The sequence below is a fragment of the Ambystoma mexicanum genome, chromosome 1p (assembly GCF_040938575.1).
Source record: "Ambystoma mexicanum isolate Mex_15411 chromosome 1p, UKY_AmexF1_1, whole genome shotgun sequence".
NCBI lineage: Eukaryota > Metazoa > Chordata > Amphibia > Caudata > Ambystomatidae > Ambystoma > Ambystoma mexicanum.
In genome coordinates this window covers 212907311-212926716 of record NC_090921.1, presented here as the reverse complement: position 1 = coordinate 212926716, position 19406 = coordinate 212907311, and the positions used below count along the sequence as shown (strand labels likewise).

The window sequence follows — 19406 nt, the reverse complement described above, 5'->3', positions numbered from 1 at the left end:
CAGCTCAGAGCCTGGCTGATATTCAGCAAATTGGAGAGCAGATGTTCATCCCTGTTCAGTTAAATGATGGGAAGGACTCTGTTCTCGCTCGAGTGTGTGTGAACAACGGTAAGAGCTTCATCAGCGAAGCCATGTTACGCCAACTCCCAAAAGATCCAGCCATTCCCACATTCAAACTGATAGACAAATGGGAAATGGATCTGGAAACACCCAATTCCAAACATCTCTTGCCAAGCAGGTTTATGCTCAAAATCTCCATTGGCAACAAGAGCATAGTCCATAATTTGTAGGTAATGTGAGACGTCACTGCCGCCTTTTATTTAGGCAGTGACATTCTCAATCGCTTTGCCATTATTTTGGACCTAATAAACTTCAAATCTTGGTCCCGATTAGCGGATAATCCCATGGGCTTTGATGATCAAGAAAAAGCATTTAGTTCAGCTCAATTGCTACCTTATGCAGTTGGAATTCAGCTTAAAGAGGAAGTCACCATCCCAGAAAGGACCCGACAATTCTCCCTGGAAGTGAAAGTTAAAAGAGGACAAAAATTGAAAAACCCTGATGCTTATATTCATCTAAATGCTTCTCTCCAACAGCAAGGGTTAGGGGTAAACCCAACTCCTTTAGTCAACATAGAACATGACACCATTCCAATAGAGGTGGATAACAGCGACTTAAAGAGTATTACTCTAGCCGCAGGCACCATTATTGGAATGGCGGTTGATGACCGACATTTCACCATTGATTTAGGAAATGAACTGTCAGGACCAATCCCCAAGGACTGTTTTGACAGTGAGGACAATACAAGACCAGACAGGATTTTCACCCGCCATGGGGTGAACTTCCTGGTGTACACTTCTTGCCCTTATGGTAAGGAAGATGTGACTTGTGACTTCAGGAGGGATGAGGTGATTTTCCAGGTCCATGAGGGCTGCCTTTCCCACCTGAAGCCTCCAGTCCAAATCAGCACTCTGACCAGGGACTTCTCCACCCTGCTGGAGGAGGCCGCTGAGATAGCTAAACCAGAAGTCTTTCCAGGCTTCAGGCAGATGGTGGAAGAGAGAGTCAACCTAGCTGATGACTGTGTGACTCTGGAACAGAAGCAAATGTTGAAACAAGTTTTCTTGGATTCCCAAGATCTCTTTGTGGTAGACTCATATGACTGTGGTCGCACCGACATCCACACAACAACAATTCCCACGGACCCTGGAATGACTCCAGTGTTTGTGAAGCAATATCGTTTGCCTCTCGCATCCATGGAGTCCCTTACTGAAATAATTAAGAACCTTGAGTCCCGGGGAATAATACGTCCAGTCCACAGCACTTTCAATAATCCGGTGCTGGGAATATTGAAGCCAAACAGCCAGTGGAGACTCTGCGCCGACCTTAGGGAGCTCAACAAACGGGTCCATACTTCCCGATGGCCTCTACATTGACCAAGGGCTGGCCCAGATCCAGGGGTCACAGCTATTCACTGCAATAGACCTGACCAATGGATACTGGACCGTGCCTGTCAGTAGGGAGGACCAATACAAACTGGCTTTTACCTTTGGGGTCCAGCAGTACACATGGACCCGGACTCCCTTCGGATACCTCAACTCCGGCAATGAATTCAACATTTTCCTACATAAGGCCATGCCCGACCTGGGTGCGAGGGGTAACCTGGCTTATGTAGATGATGTCCTCATCAAAAGTTCATCAGTGGAGGAACACATAGCGGAGATCCGTTATGTTCTGACACAGTTGAGGGCCGCCGGAGCAAGAACCCGTGTTAATTTCTTGGGGCATGAGATTACTCCTCAGGGTCTCTGTCCCCAGGAAAAGTAAGTGGAAGCACTTCAGAAACTGAAGGATCCCACAACTCTGCGGGAACTAAGGAGCCTCCTTGGACTGACTAATTACAGCAGAAAGTTCATTGAAGGCTACGCAGAGATCACTAGACCCCTGATTCATCTCTTGAAGGGGGGGTCAAGTGGGAATGGGGTCCAGAACAATCCGAGGCAGTAAGACAACTCAAGAGAAGCCTCTCACAAGCGCCTTGCCTAGCTTACCCTGTCAGAAACAAGGAGTTCTTCCTGGAGACAGGGTTCTCTAAGACGTGCTTGACGGCAATATTATACCAAAAGCATGACAAGGTCAATAAAGTAATCTCCTATGCGAGCAAAACTTTATCCTCTGTGGATGAAAAATTCAACGATTGTGAGAAGGCACTCCTAGCAATGGTGTGGGCATTGAAGAATTACCGCCCGTTTATCCAGGGGTAACACATCATAGTGGAGACGCCACACCAGCCTCTGCAATATCTCCAAAGTGACAGAATCCGGGCCGGAAATGTGAGTAATTCCCGAATTACTTCCTGGATTCTGTCAATGCAAGGCTTTCCTGTGGAGGTCAGATATGGCCAAAACAAGAAGAGTCCCCTCGCGCAAGGTCTGGCTGACTTGCATGACTGTGCCAGAGAAAACTGTCTTGAGGTCTAAAAATCAAGGACAACATGGAGGCATACCTTAATTCCCCACACAAAGTCTTTGAAGAAGACATGTGGGAGGGAATTCCCACTGTCTATGTGGATGGATGTCTTACCATTTTGACAACAACGGGGAGAAAGAACTGGTGGCCGGTGTAGGGAATGTATGGGTGAAGGAGTGCATCAAGCCATCCTCACTGCTGTCCAACATGAACTCCACGAACTGGTCATAATCACAGATTCGGATTATGTACGGAACGGGTTCGTGGAGCACCTGTTTAATTGGAAAACCAGAGGCATGTTATGTGCTAATAACAAACCCCTGAAACATGGGAAGTTAATCCAAAATATTGATGATCTGGTCACATCGAAGGGGATGAACATCTACTGGAAAAAGATCAAGGGTCATTCCAAAGTAGAGGGACCAGACAAAACTGGAAATGACTTAGCTGATCAGCTGGCCAAAACCGGGGCCATCCAAGGGGATCTAATAGAAATAGAGTCCCTGTTGGGGGACATCCAGGTCACTGCTATCACTAGGTCCCAGAAAAATACTCACAATGATCTTTCAACTGCACAATGGAGTAAGGAGACCCCTGATGCTGATTTGATTACAGCTCAGAAGGGGGACCCAGCAATTGGTAAGTTTTACCAACACATTGAGGACCCTGAGAACTTTCCCCTGACGGATACCGATTACATTGGGAAAGAGGACCTAAGAGTGTTGATGAAATGTCCAAAAAGGTTCCGAATCCAAGACGGTTTGTTGGTAAGGAAATCCCAAGCTGGCCATGATCAGTGGGTGGTCCCTACCTCATTCCGAAGCCTGATGTTAAGTCACGCCCATGATGCGGCCACCGCCGGTCATAGGGGGTTTCACACAACACTGGAAATCTTAAAAGAGGTTGCATACTGGCCACACATGGGGCAGGACCTCGACCAATACTTGAAGGGGTGTCTTGTGTGTGCACAATTTCAGCCACCATTCCCTCACACACCGGGCGCCTCTCTAAAAGAGGGGGATGACACTGCCATGGTCAGATTTGCAAATCGACATCGCAGGCCCTGTAATTCGCTCATCTAGAGGAAACAAGTACATGTTAACCGTCACATGCTTGTTTACCAAGTGGGTGGAATGTCTCCCGGCCCCAAACTGCAAGGGAGAAAAAGCAGCTGCCCTGATGATTAACCACATCTTTTCCTATTTTGGTCTACCTCAAAGAATTGAGTCAGACAGAGGTACCCACTTCACCAGTGGGAGATACTGGGGGTTAAAAGGAAGCTACACATTGCTTACAGGCCAGCTTCTTCTGGAGCAGTGGAGAGATACAACCGAACCATTGTGAGCATCTTAAAAATGTTTGTGGCAGATTCTGGGCCAAGTTGGGATATCCGATTACCTCTGGTCCTAATGGCCATCAGATCTACCCCTTTATCTGCAACTAAAATGTCACCATTTGAGTTGATGACTGGACGCAAGATGGTGCTTCCCCAGCATTTGCTCTACAGGACCCAAGAGCAGACATTGATAAACGCCTCCACAACTCATGAGTATGTGGAGAATTTAAGGAAACACCTCCAATATGCTTTTGCCTATGCTCAACGGAATCTAGAAAGATCAGCTGATAGCATGAAAACCCACTACGACCTGAAGACCACCAGGAAGGAATATACTGTGGGAGACCGGGTCTATCTATACAATTTCCAAAGAAACCAGGCCAAACAGCGAAAATGTTTGCCTACATGGAAGGGACCGTTTGAAATTATAGACAAGGTCTCCCCAGTAGCGTATAAGATCCGCATCCCCAAAGGTAGTCTGGCGGAAGGGGAAGACAAGTGGGTACATATAAATCAGCTAAAGTGTTGCCATCCCAGGCACACTCTGCAGCAACTGGAGGAGTCCTCTGCAATACCAGAGGGGACCGCTCCAGATTAATTCAGTTCCAACCCTAAAATATCCCACATATAGTCTCTAAAATATCATGATTCTGGTAGGAAAATATTTCCTGTTATATCTTGTTTTTTAAAACAAGACTGAAAAATGTAACCGGATGTATAAAATGTACATGTTCGCCACCCCATTAATAGTGGTGGAGAAATGTCTACAAATAGGTATTGCCGCTTTTGCTTTATCATCCTAGGAGAGATGAAACCACGGAGACTGACCAAGGAGAACGACCCGGAGATCGGGAGCAAAGATCCGAGGGGCCGGAGTCCCGCCCTATATTCCCATCAGGACAGGCGAGGAGAACAGATCGATCCAACCGGATGGAGGAAAAGATGCTGAACTGTGCAATCTACGGAATTGGAAGAAGATGATGCGGACATACCAGCGCATGCATCAAAACATCCTTTGCACCCGACTCCCCCTCGACTAGAAATCAAAGTGCAGTCAGGCGGGGGGGCTTGTTGGGTGTCCTGACCCACGTTTGGACTATTAAGCTGCAACATTTGGTGCTGTGGGCTTAGGAAATCCAAGAGGGCGGAAAAGGCCACATTTGCGCCAGAATCATAGAGAACTGTGCAGTTTTGCGCACAGAAAGTGGTCCCCTGTCCTGCCCCCCACCAGTGCAAGCTTGATGTGCAAGGAGTGCCATAAGTGAAATGTGTGCCAAAGGAAAAACAGCAGTGCCGGTTGGCTAAAAAAAGCGCTTTAAAATCACCTTTGTTTCCCTGAATGCAAACTCAAAATGCCTATTTTAAACATCACAAGATATTCAAAAATCTCAATGAACACCAGCAGACATTTGGCAGAATGTATTCTTGTGTCCATACAAAATCTGGAAAGATGAAGAGCCCAAAACAATGTTTATAACAAAACTGGCTGAGCTGTGGATGTCAGCAGCTTAAGTTAAATGGACAGAAAGCCACTAAAATCGAAATGTTTAAAATAAATGAGTGACCTACTTTTGAGTGTAACATAGGTTGCAACTGTTAAATGTCATAGTTTTGAACTTAGAATCAGCATTCTAGCTGCATGTGCAAAAATTGTGAGTTTGATTTGAATGAAGAAAAACTGGGACCAAAAGTGACATTTAGCTGAAGCCTGGCTTAATGAAACTGTATTCTGACTGACAACTACCCCCAACAGGAGAGGGAATTCAGCAGCTGTGTTCCCAAGCCTGGCTGCATCCTGCTGCCCCTGCCAAAAGGAGATGACACCTCTCTTATTGAATTAGGGGAGTGGCACCTGTTGACTACAGGAAACTAAACAAAGCACTGTCCCTGGCTCAGCCAAATGTTATATTGGGGGGGTCGTAAAATGGCTTCCTCTTGGGAGAAACTGGGAGGTGCAGTGCCTGTGACAGCAGGATGAGCTTGGGGGAAGTGGATAAACCAGAAATTCCACCATGTGCTTTGGAAAACCACACCCCTTTGGGGCCAGAGCATGATTTTAAAAAGATGGATAATTCATAGTGCGGACTTGTAAAAATTATATAAATAACATCATCATTCTTGTGATTTTTCTGTGCACATTTTAAGAGGTGTTAGGACCCTGTGGTATGTTCTTGGGGATAGTAGCGGAAAAAAGGTTGTTACTCCAAATGTATGCATGTTAAAAATCTGACACTTTATCATCTGAAAAACATATCCCTGGTGCCCACTTGTGTAAAATCTGGAAAGGTTTAGAGGTCGTTATCTGGATGAAAAGGGGAGAATTCTGTCATAAGTGGACACAATATCGTACAAAGGGATCGGATGGTTTGGTGCTACAGAAAATATGTTAACTGGACCTATAATGTTAGAAAATGGTACATAGATAAATATGTATTTGGGTCAGAAATAGATTTGTGTGCAATTTGACAAGGGGAGTTTCCTCTGACCATAAAACCTACAGCATCACTCTGACACACCATTTCCTTCCCCCAATCAAGGGAGAGAGGAAAGCTTGGCCAATGATAGGTGAGAGGGGCAGGCTTAGCTAGGCCCAGGCACACACTCATTTTCAAAACACATAAAAGGAACATTGAAACCCAGGTAGAGACATTCACTTTCCACTTTCTTGCGGGATGCTTTGCCGGGAGACTCGAGACTTCAAATCCAAAACTCTAGGGATCCAGAACTTCACTTCAGAACTTGTAGCAGAGAGGCTAAGCCACAAGCTGAGTTCTCTTCAGCAGGCCTCAAAAATCATTTGCAAACTATTCAACCGCCGGGCTGTGCGGTTTGCTGCTTGCTAAGAATCCACTTGATCCAGACCCGCAGAACCAGAGACCGATGTATCCGGAACTGCTAGCAAAAACTACCTTTACTAAATTGGCCGTATCTCCGGAACCGTTTGTGCTAGGAAGGAGATTCTAGGCTTTCCAACGAACCTAGAACCGACTTCCTACTCCTTATATTGCCTCCGTAATTGCGCTCGACGCACGCAACTAAATTGCCGGGAATTGACATTTTGCTTCATTTTAGCCACGGGTAAAAATATTTGTTTTTGCTTCCATCCCTGAAATCTGTTTTCAACCTAATAACCATCCCTGAATCATTGATAGGGCTGGCCTGAACTGATTCAAAGTATCTATCAACTACCCTGAACCCCCTATAGGGAATTGAAAGCCTTTTTAGCATATGTTTCACTTAATTGCAACCACATCAAAGTTTATTGCCTGTGTTTAAAACTCCTACCTGTTTTCCTCTAAGCTTGCTAGGGGGGAACTGAATTATATTTGATTGCATTCCTGAGAACTGTGTGCTTCCCTTCTATCTCTTTACATTGCATAAACGGTGGGGGGGGGGGTGAATTGTCAAAGAAAAGTGATTACATTGTCTTTTGTTGAAGTCACATCAAGTTTATTTTCTGTACTGCATTTTCATTCATCATTGCATTGTCCTTGAAGCCATAAAAGCATTCTCAGCTACTTTATCCTCTCTATATCACTTCTAAGCCATCAAAAAGAGTGCACCACTGTAGCATTATCCATTGTTGATCACTATCATCTTCACAAGTATGCTATCAAACATTAATTTATTATAAAAGGTTGATATATATATATATATATATATATATATATATATATATATATATTGTTTAATTTTCAAATAAACCTTTTAATTTGCAAAACAAACCTACTTCTTGGCTCAGTGAGGTCAGGGGGTTTCTAAGAGAGGGGTGTTATATAAGGGTTGACATCCAGAGTAAACGAACTGGACATAAAAATATATCAATAAGGGTTTCCCTCAGCATCCCAGACTAGGCATTGACTTAGATGTAGTGTTGAATTGAATCCGCTTACATCACGCCGTTCAGTCGGTGCGATAGAAACTGGATACATAAATATATATACATATATTTTTATATACATAAAAAAACAAAATAATTCACAAAATAGTTGTTAGCGTTTTTCAAAACATAATTAAAACACAGAAGTATCTGTGATGGGGTTCTTTGTCGTTAATACCACAAACTACATTAAATTGTAGCAGTTAGATGTAATACCTCTGTTGTTCTCTAGTCTTATACAATAGTCGACATGTTTCGGCCCTTGGATTAAGTTGGGCATTCTCTCTAGTGCTTGTCAAACCCTTGATTTTGTGGCCTTCTTCAGGACAGGTGAATTTCTTCAGTAAAGTATAACTACTTTCATAGGGCAAATAGTCTTGGTGAGCTTGTCCGGTGCTATGGGTGAGAAGGAGAGTAAGAGGGATGGAGAGAGAGGGGTCAAGGGAGGCCCAAGTGAAAGTGAAGGAGGGAATAGAGGAGAGTGAGAACAGGCTGTCCTGAGTTTTGGTTGTGAAGTTTGAGGTCAAAGTTGTACAATGGGCCTGGGAAGGAAGAGGGATGACATCCATCAATTGACTCATGATGTTCTATTCCTCCCCCTGAAGGAAAGAACTCTGTTTTTGTTTTCTTGTACACTGAATAATACAGTGCAGCCAGTTATGGGTGGTGTAGGATTTTGAGGCTTTGGCATGATGGTGTGAAAATACAAAATGTGCTACCAAATAAATAGTGAAAGAATGCGAAGCACAGCTAAGCACACAACCCAATTTAGGTGCTCATAACCGCAGATTAATACTTAAACACTATCCCCTCCTCCCTTATCTGGCTTCATGAAGACATACTTCAATCTCTTAAGCAATATATAGTGCAGGTGCATGCAACCTTAGGTTCTCCGGACGTTTTGGACTACAACTCCCACCCGGCCTAGCTATTTATTTATTTTACATTTTTAAAGCACTCACACAGCCCGCGGGCATCGAGGCGCTGTTACAGGAATTTTTTTTGTTTATTTAGTTGCGTAATTGTTTTTGTCTTAGTTGCGTATTTATAACGCACTTAAACACCCAGAGGTTTCTAAGCGCAGACCCGGGGATCGAACCTGTGTTGCTTCGTGTGGTCTTGCTTCCAAGGCGTGCACGTTGCCGGTGAGCTATCCTCCCGGGATCTAGTATTGTCAATGGTGAGGGTTCCTGGAGGCTGTAGTTCAAAACATCTGGAGATTCACAGGTTGCAGACCCCATGATATAGGCGATTCTGTCCACTTGCATGTACCCCAAACATGTGCATCGGGCCCTTTAAAAGCACACGGTGTTGACACAAGGGTTACAGCGTGTGTTGTTCTTACAAGCGACGTGCCCTCTCCCAAAGACAGCTCGGAAAACAAAGGGTGTAGCAGTGCTTCAAACATGCTTTCAGTTGACGCAAGAGGCGGATGAAAAATCTGTTCAGAGTTCAAGTCAATACCAGAGCTTCCTTGTTGCTCTGGGGCTGGATGAATTCTGCCAGTGCATATGATTGGTCAATGGAAACAGCAAGCTGAAACGATCCTCTCCAGAGTTTGGCCCAGACGCTGACTACATACCCCACTCCTGGGCCCATCACAGTCTTTCCGGTTTGCTGGTCTCCAGGCAGCCAACTTCCGGGGACATGTCATACTGCGACCGCCTTTTCCCGGGGAACCCAAGAAGAAGGCACGAGGTGGAGCAACTGTATGCTCAATTCCAGCAGCACGCGCTGCCCAACACTCGCACCGTCGCCCACCTCATGGACTACACGAAAGGCTACATGCACCGCCAGCTCGACTTCGCCGAGGGCACCGGGGACAGCGAGCTCCAGCAGGCCTGCCTGGCCTTGCTGTGCCGCGTGGTCGCAATGCGGAAGGACATGCGTACAGTGGACAAGACGCTGAAAAAGAAGCTGCACCCGGCCTCGTACTGCACACTCCGAGGCATCCCGGAGCCCGGGACGGAGGCTGCCTTGACGTTCCGGTGCAATCTCGTGAAAACGCTACGGATACTAGCAGCTCTCGTGCTGGTAGTAAACGTGCCGGTCCTTTGCTATTACATCTCCACCGTCGTCACAGCTATGCCAATGCTTCTTTTTATCCAGGCAAATGCCTCGCTCGTACTTATTCTTGCTACGGTGTGCCTGTGCTGCGGCGTGGACGTCCTCCTCAGTCTTGCACTTGGAGCCTGGGAAAAATGCCAACTTAAGAGGAAAATTAAAATGTATGGAAATGCCCTGCCCAGCAAGTTACGAGTGCCAGAAAGTGAGAACGTGAAACGGAGACGCTAAACCATTTCACAACTGGCTTATCAGCCACACCCTCTATATTCTATAGCAAAAGTCTGCTTACGCGGGTTACTTTGGCGCGAATTCAAGTTGACCTGCCAGAAATGATTTCTACTAGATAACGATGTGGCGAATGTTTTTATCTGGATCTTCTATAGGTGCAGATGTACAAGCAGCGCATGTTCAACTGGTGCAATAAAAAATACAAAGTGCATCAAATAACCGTCTCAATATGGAACTGGATATCATGAAACCCACGCGACAACAACTGGATCAATAGCAAACATGTGCAAGGGATCAGCTGTCATTCCCTCTAGCCACTGACCTTTGCCCTTGGACCACCTGTCATCGAATATCTGCATCAATGGTTTCTTCCTCCTGAAATCGACATTGAATGGGTTATCCCAGCGTTACTGGCGAGGGGGCGCTGTTGTGGGCAGTGGGCATGGGAAGGCATCACTTTGTGCGCATGGGAAGGGGTGTGAGAAACGGACCTTTGTTTTTTCTTCCCCTTTCCCAGATCATCCTATATGCCTGTTGGTGACCCTCTTCTCTGTTTCTCGATCTTCTTGTCTTCCCTCTTCCCCTTTCACCACCGTACCAACTCCGCTGAAGCTTCCGCCCGGCTGTTATCTGGGCCCCACCCCCATTCTCCCATTACCTCACAACCTGCCCCACACTAGCTCTCCAATGTGTCCTTTCATTTTCTCCCTCTCTTTGGGAAGTTTTTCAGGGGGTGCCCCACAGACCCTCTCCCAGCCCTGCCCCTGGACCACTAAAGTACTTCATCTTCGCAGCCGCTTCTTGAATATTTTCTCTTTTGTTTTCTCTGAGGCGGTGCCAGCCTCAACACTTTTAGGGGGCAGATGACAGTTTTGAAAATGGGTCAGGAAGCTAGCTACTACGCCATCCTTTGGCCTGCTGGGTGCACCTTTCACCCCAACTGAGAGACTAGTTTGTGAGGTAAATACAATTGTTGAAGCCGTGGGCCATCTCGAAGTCAAGCCCAGCAGTTTCACCTTAGCGCAAGGGTCTGCAACCTTTGGCTCTACAGATGATCCGGACTACAACTCCCATGACCTCTCCCCCACTGACGTTGCTGGCTAGGGCTGAAGGGAAAGGCAGTCCAAAACATCTGGCATAGCAAACATCACAGACTCCTGTTTTAGGGGGGTATATTGATATCACGTGGTCAGGCTTTTGTCCTCTGCCTCTGTGCGTTTTCTGCTGCTGCCACTTTAATAACTGCTTGAACGCATATACATACCTGAGAAATTCTAGGGGCTCTTGCTCTTTCCGAGGGAGCCCAGGGTTGCGTCACAGTAGAGTGCTGCCTTTTTCCTCAAAGCAGAAGGCCTTCGGCCTCCTAAGCCAGGAGCTGGCGCCACCCCTGGTCCCCTCTATGCATATTTGAAACGAGACAGGGAGCACTTGGTTTTGCACATTGGACATTTTGATTCTTCTCGTATTGTCACCGTTCTGTGTCACTGGGTGTGATTGTCCAACTCAGAACACTTTAAACCAAAGGCAAATCGTATGACATGTTAAATTCTAACTTACACCTGTGAAAAGTCATCCTTTATATCTGTTGAAACGCCAGACAAGAGGTGTAAGTGTAATATAAATCATTGGTTCGGTGTAGCACGAGTTCATGTGTTTTTTAATGTGCGTACCTTTATTTATTTATTTATTTGTTAGTTTGTATACTGCGCCGAAAGCCTGCAGGCATCGGGGTGCGACACTTACACACTGAGAACAAACGTAAGGAACAAGACAAAAATGTTCCCTTTAGTTGAAATGCCCACGAAGGCATCCTGGGCACCTTTTCCCAGAGGCAAATGAGAAATAAGACGGAGGCGCACCCACAGGTGCGCTGCCAGGGGCTGTGCAGCCAACACCTTCATGACCCGCTCCCACATTTCTTTTGGTATCAGCAGCAGAGGTGCATGGTGGGTGGGGCATTTCCAACTGAATGACCCCCCCACAGAGCACCGGTCGCAAATCGGAGACGGGTGAAGTGAGCAGAACAATAAGGCTCTCTTTAAAAGATGTGTTTATGTCCATGTCTGCTAAAGTGACAAGCAAAAAAACGTGGCTTTTAATTTCAATAGTTAAATGTTCTTAACATCATGCGTAACAATGAGCTGGAGGGGTGTAACAAAGAATAGCCAAACCTAATATGAGTTTATTACACAGCTGTGTTATTGCATGTCTTAATGTGCTGAAAGTACAGCGGCTTTAAATAAGAGATTTTTCAGGCTTGCATTATTTTGCATTCTGGTACTTATAGTTTTCTATAGAGGAGATGGAAAATAAAGCTACAACGATATTCTTTTGGCTTCATAAAGTCTATGAAGACTCAGATGTTGCTTTGTTACTTTACTATGCAATAGGTGTATTTGTACAAAGTACACCTTGGAAGGTATGTGGTGAAGTGCTTAAATTGCAGTGTGTTAAAGTCCCTGCTACACTGTAAGTGTGTGATTCTGGACAAATAATGTAATCTCACTCTGATTTAACTGCAGAATGTGAGTCCTTGTGACATTAGGTTCTCACCATTTGACAAAAGACACCCGTTGAATGGTGCAGATTTAATGATTTTAGGGACACTTGGGCTCCTCTGTTAGTGGCCCCGAAGACTGTCACCTAGAACTGCATTATTGTAATGGCCGTCTCTCAGCCCCATAGGACCTGATTTGACAGGTGGATATATAGTCTCACCAGCCAGTCAAGGCACCAGAGATTCTAGTATAGCAACCGACCTGCGGAACAACCCACATTAATTTCCCCTGTTTCTGCCAGTCATTCAAGTGACTTGGGACAACCAAAGAACTGCCACTCTTTGCTGTGCCCCATTATGATATGTAGCACGCCTTCTGCCATTTCCACAGTTTCTAGGAGCTTCAGGATCTGCAAGGGGACTAATATAGTAGAGGCACACGTTGGATTTGTTGCAATGTTGATGTGTGCAGATCTGAAAAGTTAGGGCTTCCTGTGCAGTGTACGGTTAGATATTTTGTGAGTTGTCTGGTGCAGCGGTTAATGAGTGCTCCGGGTTGCTTAATTGACTCTGGGTATTTCGGAGCAGTGCTTAAGGAGTGTGGGGAGTTGTGCTTATGTATCTGTAGTGGGTTAGTTTGGTGTTCACAGAAGTTTAGTGCAGGCGCATGCCTTCAAATTGTGTACTTTCTATTGTGAATCCTTTCTTGTTTTGGTGGGGGAATTGTATGTCGTAATGTGTTGGCATTTAGGGTGGGAGGTATAATGATTTTGAAGTGCACGTTATGTAACAACAGCCAAAGAAAAAGGAAGTGTTTAGCTTATTTTTGTTTTTGCCAGAGACTCAACAGGGACCCAAGGACTAGCAGTGCTCAAGGCTCCGCGCCTGATTGGATGCATTGACTGATAGGGCTGAGTTGGACTTCTGGGAACATGAATGAATTTATGAATGAATTAATTGGGAACTTGTAGCACGCAACTTCGACCCAAGGGTATGTTGGCACTAGGGTAGCCAACCGCAAAGGGTGCAAAAAGGACAGGCCTAAAAATTAGAGAAAGTAACCATTTATCTACTGGAATATAATAATGTTCAGCATTCTCTTAAATGCTAGATGGTCCGAGGTGGCACACGAAGAATATGGTAAAGAGTTCCACTGCGTAGGGGTGGCCGCAAAAAAGTCCATCCCACCCACAGTGATCCGTACAAAGTGAGGAACACCTAGCAAGAGCTGATTAGCCGAGCGTAGTAGTCTGGATGGAACATATTTAATCAGTTTCTTGCGCAAATAAGTAGCTCCCTTTCATAGTAATCTCTGTGAACAATGCACATAGATATTAAAAGAATCTGCACCTCAAACAGGGAGCCAGTGGAGACTCTGTAGCACCAAAGATACATGGGCAGATTTAGGGAGGCCCCTTGCCAAACGTGTTGCAGAATTCTGGACCACTTGCAGATGTTGGATCAGAAACGTAGGCTGAGCCAATAGAGTGGCATTACAGTAATCCAGCATCCCTGATATGACTGCAGAAACCACAATACTCCCTAGGTGGCTCGGGATAAACTGGATCACCCTTCTTAAAGTTCTTAGTTTGAGATGGCCAGCGCTACTCCTGGCCCCAACTTGCGGCGGTACAGAGAGGGACGAGGCGATCTTAATACCTAGGTTCTTGACCTGGGAAACAGGTGTGGATATTGGGCCCAAAGAAAGGGGCCAAAAATCAGGAGTCCACAGAGATTGTATATCTGGAGAACGGCCCACCACCATGACCTCAGTCTTCTCTTCATTACTTTTTAGTGAATTGGCATTCATCCAATGGACTACATCAGCTAGACAGGCTCTCAGCCAGGATGCCTCAGAGTCCTGTTCACAGTCGATATGCAACACCAACTGCATGTCTTCTGCATATGTGTCAAAAGACACCCATGAGAGTGAATGAGTCTAGTGAGTGGCAGAACATGGATATTAAAGAGTAGAGGGGAGATAACCGAGCCCTGAGGGACACCACAGATGAGGGCAGAGGTAGCAGTGAGAAAAGAGTCTAGAGAGAGAATCTGAGTCCTGTTGGTAAGAAAAGATTGAAACCAACTAAGAGCCCGACCAGCAATGACAATTTCTTCCAAGCGGCAACACAGAATAAAATGGTCAATTGTGTTAAATTCCGCTGACAAATCTAACAAGATGAGAAGGCCCACTCCACCCTGGTCCACCACTATCGTAAGATCGTCAATAGCAGAGACAAGCATGGATTCTGTTCCCATCCCGGGACGGAACCTCATTTGGAAAGCATCCAGGGTGCTGGAGTCCTTGAGAAAATCTGAGAGTTTAGGCACAACTGTGGGATATTTCAACCCATGCCAATGCACCCTACTACACCCCTTTTCCAATGGCGGAAAGAAAACAGCCAAAAATGGAGGCGCTAACCACTGTGCGCGCTAAATCCGCAAAAACTGTGCATGGTTCAGAAATCACAAAGAGGCTGCACCACCTTGCCACACACAGGCAAAGTTGATTGTCAAAATAGAACTCCATGCAGGAGAAGGCCAGTGAGTGCTGTTACCAGTTATATTAAAAAAATGACACAAAAGTGAGCTAAAAATCCGAAAATGCCCTTAAATACAGCTCTCTAATTAATGGCAATCTTCAAAGTGCTGTTTTGGCGCTAAATTCAGTCATTTTCCCAGTGAATTATTGAAGAAATGAAAAGTGCTGAAATCATAGATTCTCCAGGGCAGTCAGAGGAATCCAGGTCTCACTAACTGACAGCTGCATCAGAAATTTGCTTAAACCTAGTTTAAAGGTTTTTCTGTTTCCATATTAAAATGGCAAAATCCGCCTATTTAAAGCATGTTTGTGAAGGGCTAATTCTTTTAAAATGTCCAAATCCCTTATAAACTGTGCTTGTATTTTATATGTTAAATAATTTAAAGGAACCCAGTCTGGAGCTAATCAACTATTTAATTCTGATCTGACAGTCTAGCCTGGGAAAGATTCACATTTCAGCTTGACACTCAATTGCTACAGGAAGGCTAATGGCTGCTTAATGGTTCCCGCATAATGCAAACAAAGAGAGACTCAGGCATTCATCTCTGGTTGAGCCGAGGACAATGGCAAGCTGCCCAACTGATCTCTACAGGGGACCTTCCGTCCAGGAAGGGGGCATACCTTCCTAATCAAAGGGCTGGACAGCTGCTGCCTGGGAAGGGGAGGTTACAAAGGAGAACTTTGATGTTAAATCCTTATGTGTGATTAAAAGTTAAAGCTCTTTAACTGAGCAACCTAAAGAGGCATAAATCTAAAATTAGGTAGACATTAACCTAATTTCAGGCTCTTGATTTTAAGACATTGATGAAATCTGTACCATTTAAGGGACCAAAGTTATGAAAAAGATTAATGTTGCAAACGTAAGATTGTATGTACATGGTCCACTGATAAGCGCCCAGAGAAGTACTGAGTCAGAAATTATTAATCCAAACTGTGATGTTTAAAATTGGTGAACTTCTATACAATGAGAAAGACAGCTCGCACAAAGACGGGGATTGAATGCAAATGTAGACAATCAAATATGAAATATATGTGTCCCATTTTATTAAGGTACATAATGTTAGAAATGTACATTTGTGCAAAAGTTATGTTTTGGTAAAAATCCATGTGGGAGTTCCTAAATCGCATCATAAAGATGACAGCTCTGTTCAGACTGCCAACCAGGACAAAGCATGTGCCTGCAGCCACTCACAGCCATGGGGGTGTGTTTTTGAAATTCTGCCCACACCATAAACTGGGGGGCGGCATTTGACAGTATAAATATAGGAACTGCACAACACATAGGACACACTTCCTCAGAACCCATCCAGACTTAAGTGTAGCACCTTGATACAAACCTCTATATCTTGTAGCAGACTCCAGAACCCATCCAGACTTATGTGTTGCACCTTGATCCAAACCTCTTCATCTTGTAGCAGACTCCAGAACTCTTTGAAGATCCAGATTTCTTTGCAGAATCCAGACTTAGCATTGCTGAACCATTGCTAGCTTGACCCAATTGCAAACCTTCAAAACTTTAAAGAATAATTCTGATTCAGCTTTGCTTGCTACCATTAAGGCTCTTCTTGCGGATGCAAGTATGGGTATTGTACATGCAGACAGGATGTTTTGTGTTCTTGTGGAGAGGCAAGACTGGCGTATGGTGCCTAAAGGTGAAGTGGTAGGTTTGGATTTGAGGGTGTTCATCAATAAAGGAGGAAAAGCAGTAATACTGGGTATGAACGGTGTGGGACAAGTGAGCGGGTGGTGTCTTGGGCAGTGCAGGAGTGCAAGTCCTGGCCTATGTGGATGAATGTGCCCTTCGAACATGACCTCGAGTCTGAGGAGTTGTTATCCTGTTGATGGACCATCATTGAATGGTACGAGAGATTGGCTTTGGCGAAGGTCTTAGTGAACAAAACTAGAAGATAGAGGTAATACATACAAATAAGGAAGGTTCGCTTGGTGGTAGCCGCTGGGAGGGCTACTTTGGTATGACTAGTGTGCCTTTGTTGAGGGCTGGATCTGGAGGTGGAATTGATTCCTGGTGTGTGTATTGTATTGGCAGTGTTGAGGAACTGCAACACGTACTGTTCAGTTTTCAGAGGTTGCAGCCGTATGGGGGTTGTGAAAGGGCGGACTAGTGTAGGAGAGTGCAAGCAAAGGACGGCTGTGTGCAAGAAAACGGGATGGTGTTGTGGCATGGGCTGCCATTGAAAAATGGGCGACGTAGTATTACAACAAGGTCACTGGCAGTTATTCTCACTGACATTGCTTTCCTTTTATTCAATTATGTTTGTGTTTTCTTAGAGACCAGATCCCAGAGAACCTCACCAACACACCAAACACAGTAAAATGATTTCACTAGGATAAATAATTTTGTGAAATGGGGAAAGCTGGGATTTGAGCCCAAGTTTCTCGTGTACCAGTTTGCAACTAGACAGCGAGTCACATGAGAAAGCAACCTGACAAAATAAAAGAGTAGCCTACATTGAAAGATATGTTCAAAAAGCACGTTTGCATCACCCTGTCAGAAAAAAGAAAGGAGTTGTGCCTGTCACACACTCTGGTATAGTGGCATGCAGGTCAGGGACAGCTCTCAACAGGCATTCAATCTGCTGCCCTACCTTTCCTGATCTGTACCTCTGTCTCATTTACCCTCTTTTACTTGCCAATATCCCCCGGTGTCCTTCTTTTGGACCGCATCCATGAGTTAAAAAAGTCAAACTGGTCCCCATTTATTTGAGAAATATTTTCCCTGTACAGATGGTATAGCAGACACGCTCTTTCAATACAGTGAACAATGTTTTTACAATGGGCCCTGGTAAAGGGGTAGAAAGGTGAGCATCTCTAATACCCTTCCTCATCACCCTACCCACATTCTGCATTAAAGGGTCAGAATGTACCCTGTTCTGCATACAAATGTTGAGTAGTGCTACCAACCACTAATGTGCATAATCCACTTGCACCTTCACTTTGAAGGTTGAAATGGCAGGCATCTTTAAAACAAATATATCTGGAGGTATTCCGAAAAGGCCATTTCCACCAGTGGTAAACTCTGAATTGGACAGATTTTCACAAATACCACTGGTGGAGGTGGTAACTTTCTCCAACGGTATTTCATGAAATAAATCCGTCTTGGTGAGCTTGTCCGGTGCTATGGGTGAGAAGGAGAGTAAGAAGGATGGAGAGAGAGGGGTCAAGGGAGGCCCAAGTGAAAGTGAAGGAGGGAATAGAGGAGAGTGAGAACAGGCTGTCCTGAGTTTTGGTTGTGAAGTTTGAGGTCAAAGTTGTACAATGGGCCTGGGAAGGAAGAGGGATGACATCCATCAATTGACTCATGATGTTCTATTCCTCCCCCTGAAGGAAAGAACTCTGTTTTTGTTTTCTTGTACACTGAATAATACAGTGCAGCCAGTTATGGGTGGTGTAGGATTTTGAGGCTTTGGCATGATGGTGTGAAAATACAAAATGTGCTACCAAATAAATAGTGATAGAATGCGAAGCACAGCTAAGCACACAACCCAACTTAGGTGCTCATAACCGCAGATTAATACTTAAACACTATCCCCTCCTCCCTTATCTGGCTTCATGAAGACATACTTCAATCTCTTAAGCAATATATAGTGCAGGTGCATGCAACCTTAGGTTCTCCGGACGTTTTGGACTACAACTCCCACCCGGCCTAGCTATTTATTTATTTTACATTTTTAAAGCGCTCACACAGCCTGCGGGCATCGAGGCGCTGTTACAGGAATTTTTTTTGTTTATTTAGTTGCGTAATTGTTTTTGTCTTAGTTGCATATTTATAACGCACTTAAACACCCAGAGGTTTCTAAGCGCAGACCCGGGGATCGAACCTGTGTTGCTTCGTGTGGTCTTGCTTCCAAGGCGCGCACGTTGCCGCTGAGCTATCCTCCCAGGATCTAGTATTGTCAATGGTGAGGGTTCCTGGAGGCTGTAGTTCAAAACATCTGGAGATTCACAGGTTGCAGACCCCATGATATAGGCGATTCTGTCCACTTGCATGTACCCCAAACATGTGCACCGGGCCCTTTAAAAGCACACGGTGTTGACACAAGGGTTACAGCGTGTGTTGTTCTTACAAGCGACGTGCCCTCTCCCAAAGACAGCTCGGAAAACAAAGGGTGTAGCAGTGCTTCAAACATGCTTTCAGTTGACGCAAGAGGCGGATGAAAAATCTGTTCAGAGTTCAAGTCAATACCAGAGCTTCCTTGTTGCTCTGGGGCTGGATGAATTCTGCCAGTGCATATGATTGGTCAATGGAAACAGCAAGCTGAAACGATCCTCTCCAGAGTTTGGCCCAGACGCTGACTACATACCCCACTCCTGGGCCCATCACAGTCTTTCCGGTTTGCTGGTCTCCAGGCAGCCAACTTCCGGGGAC

At 45.2% G+C, this 19406-nt stretch overlaps 1 protein-coding gene across 1 annotated transcript; it reads left to right on the top strand.

Moving 5' to 3' along the window:
* Positions 1-9332: 9332 nt before the first annotated feature.
* On the top strand, positions 9333-9980 carry LOC138471950 (single-pass membrane and coiled-coil domain-containing protein 3-like). Its single transcript, XM_069609865.1, has one exon. The coding sequence runs from the start codon at positions 9333-9335 to the stop codon at positions 9978-9980; it is 648 nt and encodes a 215-aa protein (XP_069465966.1).
* The last annotated feature ends 9426 nt before the right edge of the window (positions 9981-19406 follow it).